This window comes from Helicoverpa armigera, chromosome 15 (genome assembly GCF_030705265.1).
Source record: "Helicoverpa armigera isolate CAAS_96S chromosome 15, ASM3070526v1, whole genome shotgun sequence".
NCBI classification, from domain to species: domain Eukaryota; kingdom Metazoa; phylum Arthropoda; class Insecta; order Lepidoptera; family Noctuidae; genus Helicoverpa; species Helicoverpa armigera.
The window spans coordinates 2,247,329-2,266,503 of record NC_087134.1 but is presented as its reverse complement, the minus strand read 5'-3'; the positions used below and the strand labels follow the sequence as shown (position 1 = coordinate 2,266,503).

At 34.4% G+C, this 19,175-nt stretch overlaps 1 protein-coding gene across 1 annotated transcript in view; it reads right to left on the bottom strand.

Annotated features, from left to right (window-relative positions):
* Nucleotides 1–19,175, bottom strand: part of LOC110371266 (putative phosphatidate phosphatase) — an 85,734-nt gene that overhangs the window by 45,319 nt on the left and 21,240 nt on the right. Inside the window, exon 2 of the mRNA XM_049844848.2 lies at nucleotides 11,136–11,287. Within this exon, the coding sequence (XP_049700805.1) occupies nucleotides 11,136–11,287 (152 nt within the window). The remainder of the gene's footprint in view (nucleotides 1–11,135; nucleotides 11,288–19,175) is intronic.

Below are 19,175 nucleotides of genomic sequence, written 5' to 3'. Positions count from 1 at the left end.
AAATGCCAGCAGACCAAACAAACAATGAAGAACTCTATAAAAATCTATTTACGATCAGCAACGTAAAAAAAATCGGACATAGTACCCGCATGCTAAATTTAGAATTCAATGCCGTCACAACATAGTTTGGAGTAGGTAACAATTTCCTAGTTGCAGTATACATTAATGACTGTACTATCGCTGTTACATAGTATAGAAATGGAGCCGATAACCGTTTTCCCATTGGTTTACTATACAATCTAAGCACATTTCCATGTTGACATTGTTAGAACAATAGCTTTTGACCCAGAAATAACGTAAGCTGAAAATCATAGTGCACATAACCAGTTTGCAGAAATACAAGTAAAAATTAACTTTGAAAGAGTTGTTGTTAGCTGAGATTTGCATCACTGCGAATGATTTGACAATTTTATTTTCTAAAGGTACGTTTTATTGATTTCTATATACGGATGGACTCTAAAATTGTGTATATTTCCAGTTAAGGGTTCTTGAACAAACTGTCATTTCTATGTAGCTATTCCAAGTAAAATGATAACATTTACAGTCTGCCAAGTTAATGCCTAAGGAACAAATAATACTAAATATTTGTGGAGAGATTTCCTAGACTGAAATATTTTAAGGAATTCCGTAAATACGGAAATATTTGTTTCAGGGTTTATTAACCCAGAACAGAAGCAATAAAATAATTTAACGTTACAATTCGTTTATTATATGAATAGCTTAATTACTGTCTCAAGGTTACTGAAGACAGATATGAAGATTTTCGACAATCTTTCTTGAGTATTTGAGGAAGTTATTTTCTATGATGAACTAAATTAAAAAAATAAGATTTCTTGAAGAGCAGTTAATAGCTATAAACATGTGGCAGCTATTGTTTTTGGCACTGATGCTCACGCTGCCGGCTGCGACCAGGAATGCCCTCAATCCAGCGTTGTGAAATGAATGGCACGAGTCCGAATTAACTTTGAGTGACTTCTTAGACTGACAGACTCCATTCAGTAAGACCTACTTCTGAGATAGTTTGTGTTTGATCAAATGTATCACGTAGTACTACAACCGAAAGATAAAATCAAGAAATACAACGTGGTTGAAAAAAAAGACTAGCAAAAAAAAATATGTACCAAATGTACTTTGATACTATTCAAAAATTTTAAATAGGTACACCTAGTTGACAAAGAACTTTGTTTATGCTAAAGCAGGAACTAGGAATAGGTAATGTTTAATTGTGAATGACCTGATGACATACAGAGCATAAAACGTATGAAAATCTAAATATATTTTATTAGATTATTTCTTCTGAAATACGACAAACGTGGTGCATCATAAGCAAAGACACTGAATAAAACTTTAAGGCTTTTGAGTTAGATTGTATTGTCAGTACCTAAATTGGAACAAAAACTAGATTCAAAGAAGTAATAAGTTTAAATCTTAGGAAACGTTTTACAAAAACACAACCACATGTCATTATAAACACGCAATAACCATAAAACTATAGTTTCACACATGGCACATTAAGACTTAAATTATAGAGCTATCTACTTCGCAACAACTATTTATCTTATTTTAAAGCACTTGGCGACCCACACCAATTATTTTTATTATCCCACCATTAATTATCGCAGTGTGTGGTCTGCACATTACCGCACTTCGTATCAAAAATTCAATTAAATTCGACGAAAAACAAAATTAGCTGGGTTAAATAAATAGATAAGATAGTTACAAGGTGTATCAAATAGCACACGTTGAATGTACGCAAATATTTGTTGTTAGTTGTTGATATGAACAAGGACAAAAAGACTATAATGCGAAATCAAATATTGCTGATAGATTCATAGTTAAAACAGATGGCACAAGTGAGCGTCAAGTGTTTTTCCACAATAAAACGCCCGCTTTATTTAGTTCTTAATAGCCAGAACAGATCTACTGGTCGTTGATACCAGTGCCTACGTGGTTTGTATCACGCACGAGGATTTTTTATCCAACCTCAGACTTAAAAGCATCCATCAAATTAGAATGATGAATAAGTGTAAAACCAGTTAGAGATTTGAAGAATACTCAGAACTACAATTGCCGAATGGTTAGATCAAACATAAAACAACGTAGATTAGGCAAACCTGACTGTATTAGTTTTCATGTTCAAGAGATCAAAAATAACACATTACCAAGACCTGTTTACAGTCATGGAAAATACAATGACAGACGTGCATATATTGTAAATTCTGGAAATGCAAATGACGAAAGGATTACAAATCCTGATAACGTGGCTAAAAATAGCAGAAGAGAAATCCATTTCCAAATAGTAGGAAATAACCTTGACAATATTGATTTGAATGAAAATTTAGCACCCACATCATGTGGAGTTTTGCCAGTTGGTTACTATTGTATGCCATTGTAGTCATGGTCTTTGTGTCTGAATGGTACACCATCATGTCTCCATTCTTGGTCTTCTTATGCAGTTGCTGCTGAATTATTTTTATCAATGGGTTTTCCTTTTGAACAGGTGACATCAGTCAACTTACGGACATCAGTATTTAATTCGGTATCGATCATAGCAGGAGCAAATAATGTTTCTTTGCAATGTTGTGTAGGAAGCTTTAAAAGTCAATTACATGCTCCACATCATAAATGAAAAAAATAACTTATTTTCTAAAGCCGTTACTCCTTGCATTTCCATGCATTGATTGCGTAGTTACATACTACTGAAACAACAATACTCTATTTACAGTTAGAAATATTTAAAAATAAACTGTATTGCAAAAAAAAAACATCAACATTTTTGCGACATTCGTGGGTGGCACGGTAGGAAAATATACAAGTGACATTGGACTAGTGAAACAGTTTTCAAAAATACTCCGTTGACGTATTATCGGAGTTAATAAACACCAAATCTCACTAGATATATTTTTCATGCTTCCAGATTTGTATTACAATAAGTGACTAATAGTCTCTAAGCATGATCACAAGGTCATCAAATGAAGATATCTAAGCAGAAACGTATAAGTACCACCACAAAGTATTTAGTTTTACAAAAGTTCATTTTTTATTTTACAGGAAAATTGTCACACGAATCAGCATGTCAGCAAGATCACACACCAACACCGAGGAACAAAACGTAAAATGAAAATAAACTCGCCTTTAAAGCAATGGAAAATTACAAAAAACAATCTCATTATAAGACATAATTAGGTAGTCATTTAAATAACAATCCTGAAGTAGCGGTTAACAGAAATAAAAACAATGCCAGCGACTTGGGTGGTATTATAATATGATACGCAAATGACCTACAGTATATTTTCGATGATAAAAATTAAAATACTTGGGTGTCAACGCTCAATGACGAAAATACCATTAGTCTAGATAACATTTGGCTTACAGTTTCAAGAATAGCAGATTTGGCAGTTAATTAAATTTTATTGCATTCAGTTGAAAAATATTGTTCAATTTAATAGTAGATATAAATTAAGGAAAAAATATGGAGCAGACATTGCACGTGATTGATAGGCTGTATCTACGTGCATTTTGTAAAGACTGCGCGTGATATCGCTGAATGCTGGGAAGCGTGTGCTTTATTTTTTTATGTCTTTATTTCTGGTTAAACTTAGTGAGAAACGAATTCTACGAAAAATAGTATTATCTTTTATACATTCTTCTGAGACTTCAAACGCAGCGTCACAATGTGTCTCACGAATTCCTTTTCCCTTTTACCAAACATTGAATCTAACATTAACAGACTCTTCTTCAAAAGCAAATACATCATCAACATAAACACAGACACTGTTATCATCAGTATGGTCAATATCCTCATACTTAAAGCTTATAAAACTATATAAGACGCATAATCGAGTATCGACTGGCATCGTGCCAAGTACCGCCATCTTAGCGGTCAAGGCTAATGGAACGGTGTGGTCCAAATAAATACAAGTGACAGCCTTATGAAGTGTTTGTGTGAAATATTTTGTGAATCAGAAGCTAAGAGTAAACTGTCAGACATATTGCAAAAAGTAAGACTTATCGAAAACAAGGATGGGACTTTAGATGATTAATTTTGGTTGATTTTGGAGGAAGATGACTTCATATGAGCTTATTTTGTATCAATAGTGCATTATCAAGAGGCGTTTTCCGTATAAATCATGAAAGAAATGCTTTCTTGTAATTGCATAAACATAAACTTCAAAGCCTTTCACATAAATTACCACCTTATTGGTTCATATACGGAGTTATTTAATGAAAACCGTAAAACGTTGAAAATATTGGCTAATATTTATTGGCATGTAAGCGTAAATGTAGCTAGTAACCACATTGTAGGTTTGTTACGAACTCGCCTGTCGTGCATCGGCCAGTAAAAGTCCTCGTATCTTAAAGTAAAGGCTGACCAGTTACATGCAGTACTAAAATTTAATGTCATTATTTAACGCAGCCGTTTACCATGGTGAAAACATTAATATTTATATGCCCATTCACACGCAAAGCCTTTTAACACTAGCTTAAGTTATGTGAGGGGTCAGTCGTACTTAAAATTTAGATAGATAGTTTAGCATAAGGCCGACCACAAACCACTATGTTTATGCATTTATTGATAAAAGCAGCAAGCTAAAGAACATTATAACAAACTAAACAAAAGATCCTAAAACAAAAGCCAACACGATAGACCACGCACTAACTTATAAAATCAATTTAGCTATAAAGACAGTCTATATTTTCGCCATCACTCAAAAGCCAGACATGAAAGCAATAAGTTGATTCGCCCATAAAATTGGCTGCACGATGAACAAACGTCGGCTTGCCATGAAGTACTCACGCCTGGTTTCAAAAGCTATGTTATGATAAGTAAAGATTTTTCCTAGCGTTTGTTAGCAGCATTCTATTTCCCAAAATCATATTTAGACCACCTTTAGATAGGTGGCTACACAGGACTACATACGCATCTGTGTATGATACTAAGGTGACTGGACTATACAGAAAATAACATACTAGGTATAAAATACGGGAGTTGACAAGCCCACGTTTGAAAAGGTCAAAGTCACGGGTAAAATATTGGTCTCAACGGATCACCGGGCAAACCTTCACGGTACGATAAGTGGAGTATGTCATCATCGTTATTGTGTCAACTAAATGTGTCATTTAGGAGATGTTAAAGCAACAGACGCTTTATATGGATGACTTCATATACGTTTTAGTGTATGTGAACATTTTTAGGGTGTCTTTTTATGAAACACATACGTCTGATTAGTCTACAAATTCAACAGGTAAACACTTGGATTTATAATAATAACTAGTTGAAAACATGCTTTTGTAAAATTACTTGAACAAAGTCATAAAATGCATTAATTTATAAGACTGTTACGATTTTACTGCGGCACAATACGTCGAAATTATTCAAACATTCGTAATAACCTTAAACTATTGTTTTATTGCAAGTTGTTAAGCAATTTCCATTGAGAGTGATAACGTGACACAAAATAATGGCTTTAATTAACTTTAAGAACTTTAGAACGTACACAATTTCTAAGTTTTGCCATAGATTAATTAATTGCATTTAAATCATTGTCGCATAAAATGGGAAAGTAGGAAATCTAGCACCAAGAAGATAATATCAAATATAATTAAAATATTACAATAATTAAGTAGAAATGCACAAGACTGCATAATTATAAATAATCGCGTTCCCTGCAATTTATACACAACATGCGCTGATTAACCAATTAAACTATGCAACCATGGTGACAGTCTAATTTCTAATGAAGACAAAAGAATGAAAGCGTGAAATCGTTGCTTTGATTCCGGGAATTTCTTTCATATCGCCATTCTAGTCTAGTAACAACGAAAACAATAGAATGGACTAAACTTAACTAAACATTCACAGAAAAGCTCAATGCAATCAAAATTACAGTACTAAGTGCTTTGGTTACAGGGGCAATCACATAACGAGTACTATCTAAAATAAAAATGTCTTTAACGATTACGAGAGTAACAATCTCGTTAAAAATCGTTCATTACTATTAAGTGACACCAGTAAACATAGCAGACGTAGTAATACAATTTTAATCTCTATAACTTAAACCCAGCTCTAAAATGTACTACCAAAATCACTTGAGTTAAAAAACAAATCAAATTCATTAAAAATAACACTACAGCTAAGTTTTTACAACGCCCAGTTATTAAAACCAACATTCTTCTGATAAATTTCTTAATAAACGAAAATAGCAAAATTAAAATAATTAACGTATCCGTTGTAAATAAAGAACATGCAAAAGGCGTGCGTTTACGCAAGCCTATCCTTACAAAGTAACCGCCCATTGCAGAATAAAAAAACAACACTAAACTTGTAGTACTACGCAGTTAATTTGAAATGCAAAATGGTAGAACATTTAGAGTAGACCAGGTTTCTTAGATAAACACATGATGCATACAAATAGATCGCGTCAGGATTTCTAAATGCTTCACACTGATGCTAGGAATCCAATAAACGGTATTACAAAACACAAATCACTTGAACAAACATTCGGCCCGTTTGGTATCAAAGGCGGAATCTAAATCAGCATAGTACAGACATTAGACATTGCTGCTAGGACACTCAGTGGTGCAGTGTAAATAAACGACGTGTCAGCAAGTTAGCAACCATGTAATGCTGGTAAATCTACTTCTCATTCATTCATTTTATTTACAGCTTTAAAGCCTGATAAATACAGTAACAAATTACAGCCACCACACCTTTATGGTGGCAAGATTTAATGTACTACCAGCCACATCGAAATAAAATTTAAAGCATATTCATTTCTTCGTTACAATTTAATTTCATCCCAATTATAAGATAAAAAACGGTCCCACAAAAACTATCATTGATCTACATAAACGACACTTCGATACGTGAGAGGCAATTTTTAACCCTGCCATTAACGATGAATTTTAAACAGTTAGTCACGATAAACATATCATAAACGCTGATGTTGATAATTAACCGCGTAATTTCGGTACGAAACTTAAAAAGAGGAAACTTAATAGTGCCCATAATGATAGTAAGCTGAAACGAATAGCTGTAATAGTAGACGAAGTAGTATTTGATTGCCATCAAGCTATTAAATCCATAATTCAGGTCAATGGAAACAATCGTAATATAATTAATGGGATTCAAACGTGATTGGTACATGGTGAAAGTAAAGGGCTAAATCGTGCAGAAAGACTCAATCATCGAGTTAGATCGTGCTGGTACTTAATTATATGGAAACCATGCACTTAAACATAATGGAAAGGGCAAAGGTAATAATTGTGATCCAATTGATATGTTCAAGTCGGAAATTGATCAGGTCTCTCACCACAATTTTCCTGTTGATGCCAATTTTCTCTTGGTTATAGAAACGTATTTACAGACATGTGCACGTGCTTGATAAATTCAGGTCAATTACCTGCCAGAATTTGATGTTAAAAAATGATTTTAGCTTTAGCAAAACATCAATACAGTTTTAGTTCTTTTACTCTACTTTTAAGTGCAATCATCTCACGCGGTTCGCCGCAATTCTATTTTTCTTTACCACGTCCGCTCGCCGCCACTTTTTACATTACTTCATCCACATCAACAAAAACTTGAGCAAATTGCTAAACGCCTTCATATTTTTTCCACATACGTCAGACTTCAATTAAATGGATCTAGCGATCGAATCTTTCAAATGAAATGTTCACTCAACGATACATTTATCTGTTATTCGATATATTATGATCTATCGAACTAGCTATAAATATTGAAGGTGAGCAAAGAACCAACCTCTCGAGTATGAGGGCGCGGGTTCGATTCCAGGTCAGGCAAGTACCAATGCAACTTTTCTAAGTTTGTATGTACTTTCTAAGTATATCTTAGACACCAATGACTGTGTTTCGGATGGCACGTTAAACTGTAGGTCCCGGCTGTCATTGAACATCCTTGGCAGTCGTTACGGGTAGTCAGAAGCCAGTAAGTCTGACACCAGTCTAACCAAGGGGTATTGGGTTGCCCGGGTAACTGGGTTGAGGGGGTCAGATAGGGCAGTCGCTCCTTGTAAAAGCACTGGTACTCAGCTACATCCGGTTAGACTGGAAGCCGACCCCAACGTAGTTTGGGAAAAAGGGTCGGAGGATGAGTCAAGACGTGTTTATAAAAATAAGGACTTGAGAATTCTATAATTTATTCCATAATAAAGTGGTTGTTAGAAATATTTCAGTAATTATTATTTATTTATTGACCAACGATAATTATAATTTATACTTCAATGCCTTATTGTATACCTATGTAAAGATTTCACGAATTACTAGTAAAAAAGAATAATGCTTTATGTATTCCAATCTGTAGCCAAATTGAATATTTTTTGTCTCGAACAACGCAACCGAAGTCGGGAGTAAAACCATGCCGGTAATAAACGAATAAAAAAATCTAATCGAACACCGGATGGTCTGGCAAATAAATAACACGAGTACATTAACGGACTTGTATGCCAGGCGATTGATCTCAATGTCTTGTTTGCATCGACAAAAAAACTCGGCAATAAAGCAATTTACTGTTTAAAGATTGTTGATTTTAATGTCACAAAATAGGCAGCCACAGAACTAGATAATAACAAGATCCCATCACGAACTGATCTAGTTCACGATAATGATACGTTCCAGTAATTACGGAGATCAATCTTTTTGTGCGCATAGATATGTTAACATGTGTGCTATAAGCAGATATTATGTTACTCCGACTTAAAGATTGCTTTCAACAGGGTATTTGATACCGAAATTGAGCTTCACATATATTATATGACAGTTATAATTAATGAGAATTATCTTTGCGAAATGGTTGTCACAAGGTTTTTAAATACAGTGTGACATTGTACAGATGTCTGTGATTACGTTTAAAATAAAAAGGCACTTAGCATTGGACCGTCCATTAATACCAAATCTGTTTCAGATGAGGCCACCAACGTAGCAATAACGTTCAGGGATGACATAAAAGTAAATGAAAAGGGAAAAATGGTATCAGGTACCAAATACAAGAAGAGGAAAACATGCAATCTTTCCCGAATAAAGGACAAATCGGATCTATAATTAACAAGTCAAGGCCGATCTTCAATGTCCGATCGTTATTTATAGCTATTTAAGTGGGTGCAATCGATAACAACGTGGGAATCGAACCCACTTGTCCTGTTCAACGTATCGTTTTCGAATGCGATGGACGAGAACGATTGGAAGGGATCGATTCTGACGTCGATAACACTGTATTGGACTATGTAACGGTTTGTTTTGAATAAATTAACGAAAACGGTGTTAGAAGAGACACTAAAATTAAATTTATTGAAACAAAAACGCATTTACATTAAACAAGAATCCCAAATGCAAAACAGGTAATTCGAGAACCTTTAAAAAATCGAATGTTTATTCCAGAATCAGAAAATATATAATATTATTAGGTCTATTTCACAATACCAAAGACACTGATATAATTATAACAATTATTCAATTTAGTGATTGTAAACCTGTTGAAACCTAAGCCTAATCTCATAACAGAAACTCGTTAAAATATTCCTAATCTTGATCTCTAACCTGAAGTTAAGGCTTTAATTATAGTGGCCTTTAACTAAAGCTAACAATCACCAGCTAATGAGGCGGTGTAGATAATAAGATTGACAATCTAGCACTGAATTATTGAACAGCTGGTCCTGAATAAATTAATACAAATAGTGTTAATGAAAACACTGTAAGATAAAATATCCCTTGTAGGGTATGGAAAGATATGGTTAATGACAGCCCGTGGTTGATGCTTCGCATTCTATATTGTCCACTTTGCATAGTTAATTGATGATCGACTAGACAGGTGCCGTAAGCACTGATAGGTGAAGCGATTACACGTGTGGTGAATACGTCCTTCCATAGGTCCTTTGTGAAGAAAATTATAATGGAGATCATAGCAGATTTCCTGCAGAATTTAAAGGCTTTAAGAAAGTTAAATTGTTTACCATAGTAGATAGCAAAACTACTCCTACTTCATACTTGCTCCTACTGATCGAGAATAAATCAGAAGTCCTAGTTATTTATAACTCCAAGATGAATTAATCACCTCTATAGCTATACTCCCACGTGGAAAGTTGTTTCTAAAGATACAAGAACAGAAAGATATCATAGATGAAGATTTACAACCAGTAGCAATATTTCAAGAGCTTGCAAAATACCGGTAAACATTAGAATTAAGTACATTGGCAAATATCATTATATCAAAATCACGACAGTCGCATATTTGTCAGAACTATATAATTTATGGGTTTGCTAATATATAGTAATGGCGTTATGTAAATGATTTAAGTAGTACTTGGATTTAGAATTTGTAATAAACTGTAGAAATAATTGAGATAGAAGGAAATATGTTGACAGATAGGATAATAGATCCGGTAGCAATAAGTAGAATACAAAACAAGAAATAGCGTTGACAAAGCAATTGTGCTAAATATAATCGATGTAAACAAAGTTCTTAAGATATAAAATCAGATTAGGAAACTTACTTAAGAGTCTTATAGCATCGTTGTGAAATCGCTTTAGATCCAAAATAAATAAGCCAATGCTCTTTAATGGCTCGTGTGGGAAGATAACTTACTGATACAAATCCTATCTAACTACGAAGCGACATTAGGTAATATGCTAAAGTTACTCAATACCGTGGGAGAGCAGTCGAACAAAAAAGTATTAATACAAATGTAACAAGAAAAGAGCTATCAATTTAGATGTGCGAAATATACAGAGACCTAAGTCTAAATATCACTTTCGAATTGTCCGAGAGTTGGACTTAAAAGTAACATAATCGAAGTTCAAACTTTTGGTTCTTTATCAGGCTAAAGAGTTTGACCAAACATTGGTCATATTTGTCATTCGAATTCTAATCGACCCAAAATGTGTTATACCAAACATGTTGGACCAATATTGGACCGATAAGTGTATGGACATAGAAATTATGAGCAAACAATGATCGATGGCCCACTACGGCTGTATGTTAACAGAAGACGGTAAATAGAAAGAAAATAACATTTCACAGGTTGGAGATCTAGTTTAGTGTGGAAGTGTTACGGTTTTTGACCATAAGAAAGAATAAATGCCACATATTTACTGTTTTGTCAATAAAAGAAAATTCAACTTACCGTAACGACTGGAAGACCAAGCCCAACAATGTACAGCATGACATTGGTGACGGTGGACTCTTTGTACGGGTGCTTAAGGGACTCATCGTCGCAGAAGAAACCCCTTTTGTAGGGGGTGCCCCAGAGGTAGAAGACTAAGATCAGGAATCCAACTGTAACAATAACAAAAATATTATTAGCCAATCATCTTGAAATCAAGAACTCACAAAATACAAAAGTGCAAAGAATAAACGTTGTTTTTCTGGATTTAACAGAAAAATATAAAACAATCAAGGAGTTAAACACCTGGCTAAACGAAAAAAGATAGAAAAGATAGTCAAAACACACTATAAATAAAGCAGTAGAATTTAAACAGTCGAAATTCCCTAAGCTGCCAGCAAAACGGCACGGATCACGCCCTGCAATTTATTAATATGTATCTTTTATTGGGTTACGAACGCCGCTTAAAATCTTCACTCTTAAATTGTAGTCGCTGCTATAACTCTTTCATGGCTTGCATTAACTATGGCAGATAGTCCCTTTACACAACTAGACACTTCCTATCTAAACTAAACATAAATCTTGGTATTTGATAAATCATCTTTGTTCGGTTGTAGTTTATCATGTTCTAAGCCTTGTCTACTTGTCTTCGCCGGAGAGTTTACAACTGTTGATCTCTTTATGGGTGACACCAACAGCTACTAGGATGGCAACACTTAATAAATCATCTTCCAATTTCAGTGCTCTTAAATTATAGGTACTATCTATGTTTGTTGCAACATTTTGTTTTATTGTTCAGTTAATTAAAGACTACATTTTCGTAATACAGGACCGATAGAAAATACACATTTGATTAAATATTCTGTGTGAGAAAATAATTATGTTTATATGATTGGAATGGAGCAGAATTTAAAGATAGTATAAATGTAGTAAAGAATAACCGTCTTACCACAAAAACTTTTAAACGTCTCAGTTTAAGACTTGTCTAAAAAAATGACAAATTATGACGTTGACATATGGTTCATTTTGGAGCCACATTTTTTTTAGACAAGTGTAAAACAGGTGTTTAAGTTTTTGTAGTAAGGCCATAAATATTCAATATTTTTCAAAATACCACGAAAATAAGAAAACAGTCGAGCATCCACATGATTTATCTTCAAACTAGGCACGCCTTACTACTACCGAATGCGTGAAGTAAAACAGTAGGCAGAAGCATGAACAATCAGAGGCGAGCCTCCATAAATCATATAAGTATAGATTTAACGTTCGCGCAGGCGAGAAGTGAATATAGTCTATTTATAGGCTCCCGATTAACTCAGATTAATGTCGCGGACAACGAGACCATTGATTAATGAGCTTATTTATACGACAAGTCAAACAAGGCGAAAACTTATTAGGACTGCATACAGACAGGAATGTGTAACAGACAAACGGTGAATAGATTTATATTGCTAACCCAGAATTTGGTTGTTACAATAATAAGATGGTAATTTATAGGCTTTGCAATTATCGGATTGCAAATGCCGTTCTAACTTTGGCAGTGTTAAACAGGTTAATATTAAAGCTCGTCTTAATGCCAGATAAAATGACTTAAAACGAAGAATTGACAAACAACGCGCCAACTAGTCATTATCAAGCAAAATGAGATTTAGGAATAAAACGCTAGCAAATTGTAGTTATCGCGTTTTTATTAGCTTTATGTTATTTACCCAGCTGTTGTAATCTATGGTTGTAAAGATACAACAGTTAAAGAAATACTTTTCATTAATGAAACTTTTCCATTACTTCATCTTCATACTTGAAAATACGAATGATATCTTATGTTCATCAATTCTTATTCCTGGCGAAGATAATCTAATTCACGATTGGTTAAACTTGGACTATCAACCATGCTACCAACATCAATTATTTGTTACTGCAAAAGTATTGCCCTTTCTCCAGTGGGCTATATTTTTTAACAAGAACTATTGCTAACGTCGATACTTAAGATGAAAGAAAATCTTAATATAGGACGCTTGAAATATTGCTAACAAGTTTACAAACTACCGAAGGTGTTAAGAGTTAACCATACTGCAACAGTTGGTTCCCATCTATGGGATAAAGATTTAAGCCCGTGGGAGACGCACTACACTAATGGAGTATCCATATTCCGTCACGAATACCAATACGGACCCAATACATTATTGGTATGCTAAGGGGATTCTAATACTGTACTAATTGCTACTACTGACCATATACAAAAACGTGGGAGATTCAAAGCTTGGGAAAACTCCAATATAGTGAAAGATAAAATGAATATTAATGTAATGAAGAATTTGAAGTAGATATCTAAGAAGCGATTGAGTAAAGAAACGGATAACAACCAGTCTAAGATAAAAAATAAATAAACTCGTAGGTCATGAAAACAACACGTAACAAGATACGAGAATTATTTTAGTTTCATTTATTGTTTTAACTGTCCTTGTACTAATCTCGGAAGAAAAACAAAAGAAACGTGACGACCACGCAATATAAAACAATTAAAATAACACGCTCCATTTTATAGGAGAACAAATATTTTCATCGACAACACCTCATAAATCCCAGAAGATGGTGTTCTAGCAATAAATCTTAAAAAGCAATTAACGTTCTCAAAAATAAGAAAAAACGTTCAAAATTGACTGACTGTTGTCAGAGCGGAATTTAAATTGGTAGAAACTTACCCTATTGGTACAAAATTAACTATTGTTTCACGGATTGTTGGCTGTCCAAACATTTGTAAGGCTGGACAAAAAACAGCAGGTACCACAAATGGGGTGGCCCTAGAGATAGATCGATGGAAACGTCACGATTATTTCAAAATAACAGGTTTTTGTGTAGCCTTAATGACGTAAATAGTGGTTGGTTTAATTCTTTTTTAGGCAGGTGTCAATTTAAAGAGCAATCTTTGATATCTTTAAAATTGGATAGGCATAATGTTCCTTGAACCTTTTTTTCGTAACCTCTGCCTTAATCACAGTCCACACATAATGAATATTAATTTTGGGGCGAACAATCCTCATATGCATTTATTTTACTAGATTATAATAGTTTGAACAACACAGCCCTTAAAATACCCAAAATATGTAAGAAACCTAAACCCAAAATTATTCGGTCATCTTATTTTAAAACACTTCCAGCAAGTTTACAGAATGCTAAAAGGACTCGGGTTTGTTATTGATCTGGTTAAAATAACAAACACCGTTTTATGGCTACTATTATCGAGTTACAGCCGTTTCTATAAACAAGTGAGTGGACTAGTCTTGCCAGCTGGTTCCATAGATTTGACGATGAGAATCTTGTCAATGAAACAAAGAGAGACATTTTAAGACCCATAAAATTATGCATAAATGTCATTTAATAGTTGTAGCTACTTTAACAATAAAACCAGTAAATACGGAGATCCCATGAAAACGACACAAAGCAAATAAAATAAAATTTAGAGTTTACTGTAATTAGTTTTTAAGGTAGGGCTTATAATGCCAAACAACTTTCTAAAACACATGATATACATTCAATGAGGGTGTGTCACATTCCGTTAACACCCGCCAAACGCCACTAAGGCAATAAAGTTTAAGAAAACTATTTGGAAGACGAATATAAAATCAAAATAAACAAAAAACGTCATTACTCTGAATCTGCACGAAAATCTAACGACCATATCAAAGAAACAAACGTAAGACTGCCAATTAAAAGTAATTGCAAACAAACTATAAAAAATGAAAATTATGTCAGAATTACGAGTAGGTACAAACGCGATACGGTTTGTTAGAAATAACAATGAAATGGTTGTACTCAAATCGATCATACATCAAATCTTTATGTTTTTGAATTGGGTCAATAGGAATGCTGCTGTGTGGGTGATGGAAGAAATGAAATATTGGAAATATAAAAGACTAGGTGTTGAAAAAATGGACAAGGACTACGTCATTTTATCAGCAACTGCAAAGAATTGCAGACATCCTTGCAATGGCGTCATACCATGTAGGATGGGTAACAATGTGACAACAATTTACATACATACATTAGTGCTGCTTTACATTTCAATAAGGTGCTATCATAAACCTGTCGTTACCGTCATATGACTCAATTTCTAAGACACCAACAAAGCTGAATCTCATTAAGTGAGATTAATGCGACAAATAAAAAATACACGACAGAGGACGCACATGCAGTGCATGAAAAGCAAATTAAGGACACAAAATAATCTTGCCAAACTCTAAACAGCAGCCAATGATAAACGTTAATTATCTTCGCCTACAACTGCCTCTTCCTAGAAACACTTTTGCTTTACTACCCTACGTCACTCGTCATCAGACATCCGATAGCCACAGAGTCAGCCACGCGTGGCAACCTTGCATCAACCTACAGTTAGCTAACAAGATAACTCACTAATTCTCGTAACTACATTAGAAGTAGTTAATGTTTTAACTGCTACTGGTTAATGCCAGTCTAAAGTAACTGTTAATATGTTGTGAAGGCCGAAGTTGATTACTACGCTAAAAAGGTTTCGTTAACTCAAAGAAATGTCATTGTATAGAGATGGTTTCCATTCAAATTAAAGTATAAATAAGTAGAAAATAAAATCTTATATAAAAATAATTGTAGATTTTATAAACCCCGGGTTCGTCAGAAATCTAAACTAAAATTGACTCAAAGGAATATTGAAGATAAAAGACGTATTCATCCGATAGAACAGGATATGATGATACACAATATTTATAGGCATCAATTCTCTACGTTCTGGGATATCCCCAAGTTGCCATCGAAATATTACTGGATGCCACGTCACTTGTTCTGAAGTCCAAGAAGCAACGTGTTGGAATTCAAACAGATCTTGATTGAATAATGATACTGGTGTAACTTACACACGTTCGTAATAAAATTCTAATGATACCTGACCGATTAGCAAGTCTTAAGTGCAAGGAGTAAAGGAGTTACTTGAAACCTTTGGCGTGAAGACTGAGGATTAAAACTTGATCCAATTGTGGTTTGCTGTGACGGGTAAGCAACTTTCCAAGTCTTAGACAGATTTCAAAGATTAAGGACTGCTTGTTTTTATTTACTACTATATTAATACTTATATTATTTAGGCTGAAGACATGACAGGTATTGAAGAAGAACTTCTATCAAAATGTTAACTTTATAACGGCATATACCACCGATTAACCTACCCTTGCAATATCATAACCTAGACAATCCGAGTTATTTAACAAGACGAGTTCCGCAAGAAATCAGAAGAAACAACATACCATGAAGATCATAAGCAACGATTTTGTGCTGAGAACGAACGTACATTGAATGACAATTGAATGAATGAATTATTCACTATAGAAGCCTTCCAATGTCAATCCCATTATGTAAGTGACATCGCTACAAACGTTAAGTGTGGCGTTACCTGATATATTAATTGTACAAAGATGTGCTCAGAATACGTTGACGTTCCGAGTCTAAAATATTGCGTAGATATCCCACAGCCAACATGGTTGCGAACAAATTATGACTTATATCTCATCTACAGTCCAATCCTTACACGCGGATTTCCTGCGACGTCGCCATTAGAAATACAAATCAGAGATAAATTTCTAGTCACTGGGATATGATTTACAACCTGTATAATACACCAATCAAGACTGGATATGGATAGAAAATGATTGGGAATAGGGAGATGATACCAATGAAGATTTACATGATATCTTCAATGGAAGGTTGCATCTCCGATTAAAAATTTTTCGAAGTAGAATCTACTTAAATGTTGAGTTTGCTTTGCGAATATCAACAATCTCTTTTTACATTTCATCATCATATGTTACTTTGTTTAGCAAGACTTTACAAACGAACTATGCTAGCCTTCAACTTAAGTTATTGCACTATTAAACTTACTACTCATACAATCTCATTCGAGTGCTGTCTTAATGTTCAAACCGTAATGTTCACATCTGTCGTATCCTTGAAGGGTCTATAGAAATAGCATGATTTAGCACGTATTTGCTAAAGCCTATTCAAGAGTAATTTACATTCACATCAGCAACACAGGTAATCCTCAATTATACAAGCTCAGAGATATTTAGCACCAGCTGTCACCTCTGGCATGAGCTACCGGTGTTTCGTGGTGCCAAGTCAACGGCCAACACATTAAGAAATAATCGCTTATCTATGGCTGTCCTGCGAAAGATATTAGAATGTTGAACTGTTGCGTCATTGAAGTTACCACTAGGAAGTTTTAAAGACCCACATCCATGTAGTGTTATTAACTAAAATACTAGCAGTGCTGTCTGATTAAAAATTATCAATGGACTTGCACGTAATTTCAAGTTTCAAGGTTACAATAACAACACTTCCGAAGAAATCCACGGGTCACCGTATTGCTTTACACATATGAATAAAATCTTGACTTTCCGTTGACCTCTCATGGCTTTTGGGGGATTCCTCACGACAGCGAAAAACCTGACAGACTAGTTTTTACTTTTTTTCTAAAGGCCGTCGACGCAAAACATCCTCATTAATAAATTAAACTGTCTTTGGCTTTATACTCGTAATAATATAAAGGCATTGTACCTACATTGCTAGGACCGGTCTAAGGTTGATTTATTATTTTGTATTATCTTCTGATCCCTCGAGAGAATTTGACCTGACGAGCCCTATGCATATGCAAATATCCTTGAAAAGTACAAGCGCAGCAAATATTTCTGAAGGCACGGCTTATTTTATATGCACATGAACTATTCAAGTAAGAGGAATACAGGTCACGACTTAATAAGTTTAGATTTTTGAGATGTTTACAATATTTTAGGTGGACGATAGTAAGGTAGGTAGGATCGTGAATATATTTTGAAGAAATAGTGTAACAAGAACCGAAGCTATAATGAGAATTACTACAAAACACACATCCACAATGCAAACGCTAATACTGACAACAAAATACAACACCTTGCAAAATGAGACACTAAATTAACTTCAGATAATAATCCCCACACTTCATTCACTCCACAGTCTATCAAAAGTTCTAAACATCCTATTCGTTCTAGTAAGGCCATAAAACCGCAGTGAGTCACCGGCGGTCTCGGCAGTCTACAAATTGGGCCGATGACCTCTCCGTTGCATAATGACACCGTAATCTAAGATTATGGGTGAAACAAACCACACGTGGGTATCGCTATGTTAACATTTGCAGAGAACTTGGCTCGTTTTTTTTTATGTTTACGCCTTTTTTGTTTGGTTTTATAGCGGTCTGTTATTGATTTACCATTCATAATCTTTATGGGGTTATGTGAAAAAATATTGCTTAAAGACCGTATCATTGAAAACCTCTTTTTCTGGTTGCTATCGATACACTTGGATTTACTTCAAGTCCGTGTAATGTTATCACGTTTGTAGTTAACAATGATTTTCATACAAATTCAGCTAGCGTATACTTATAATAGTAAAGTCAACAAGGAAAACAAAATATTCCGACTAATGATCTAAATATAACAAACAAGTTTATTCATAAAACCCAAATGAGAACAATTTGATGAACGTGTAAGGACTTTCCGCATACTTCAAAGATATAGGCCATCCTAAACTACAACAAAATTGTTTTGTAGGTAATATCATCAAATGAATCCGAATGAATGAATCAGAGTGAGTGTCCTAGGGCTGTGGTAACTCTTTCGAACAATCCTGCAGGCAGGCTTTGGCCCTAGTAGGCCTCACTGGGGTTTGTTTCCTCTTTTAGAGAAAAATTTACCCATTCCTGTTATCGAACCTGGCAAACATGTGATCTTACTGCTACCTACAGTCTTTCATAGATCGTCACATTTTACGGTAGGTATCTCCTACACGCTTGCCTATTAAATCTCCACTCAAAACTGGTTTACAACAACAGTAGTTACAAGCCAGCTATCAGAACACTAATTTACTATGACATATTCAGGCAAAAGCGATCAAATTACATGATATAATTATGTCTCTTTACGTTTTATGGTAGCACAATTTGCAAAGGGCAGTAACAATAATATGTCCAATTTAAGATATTGAAAACTGATAGTTAATCCTTTATGG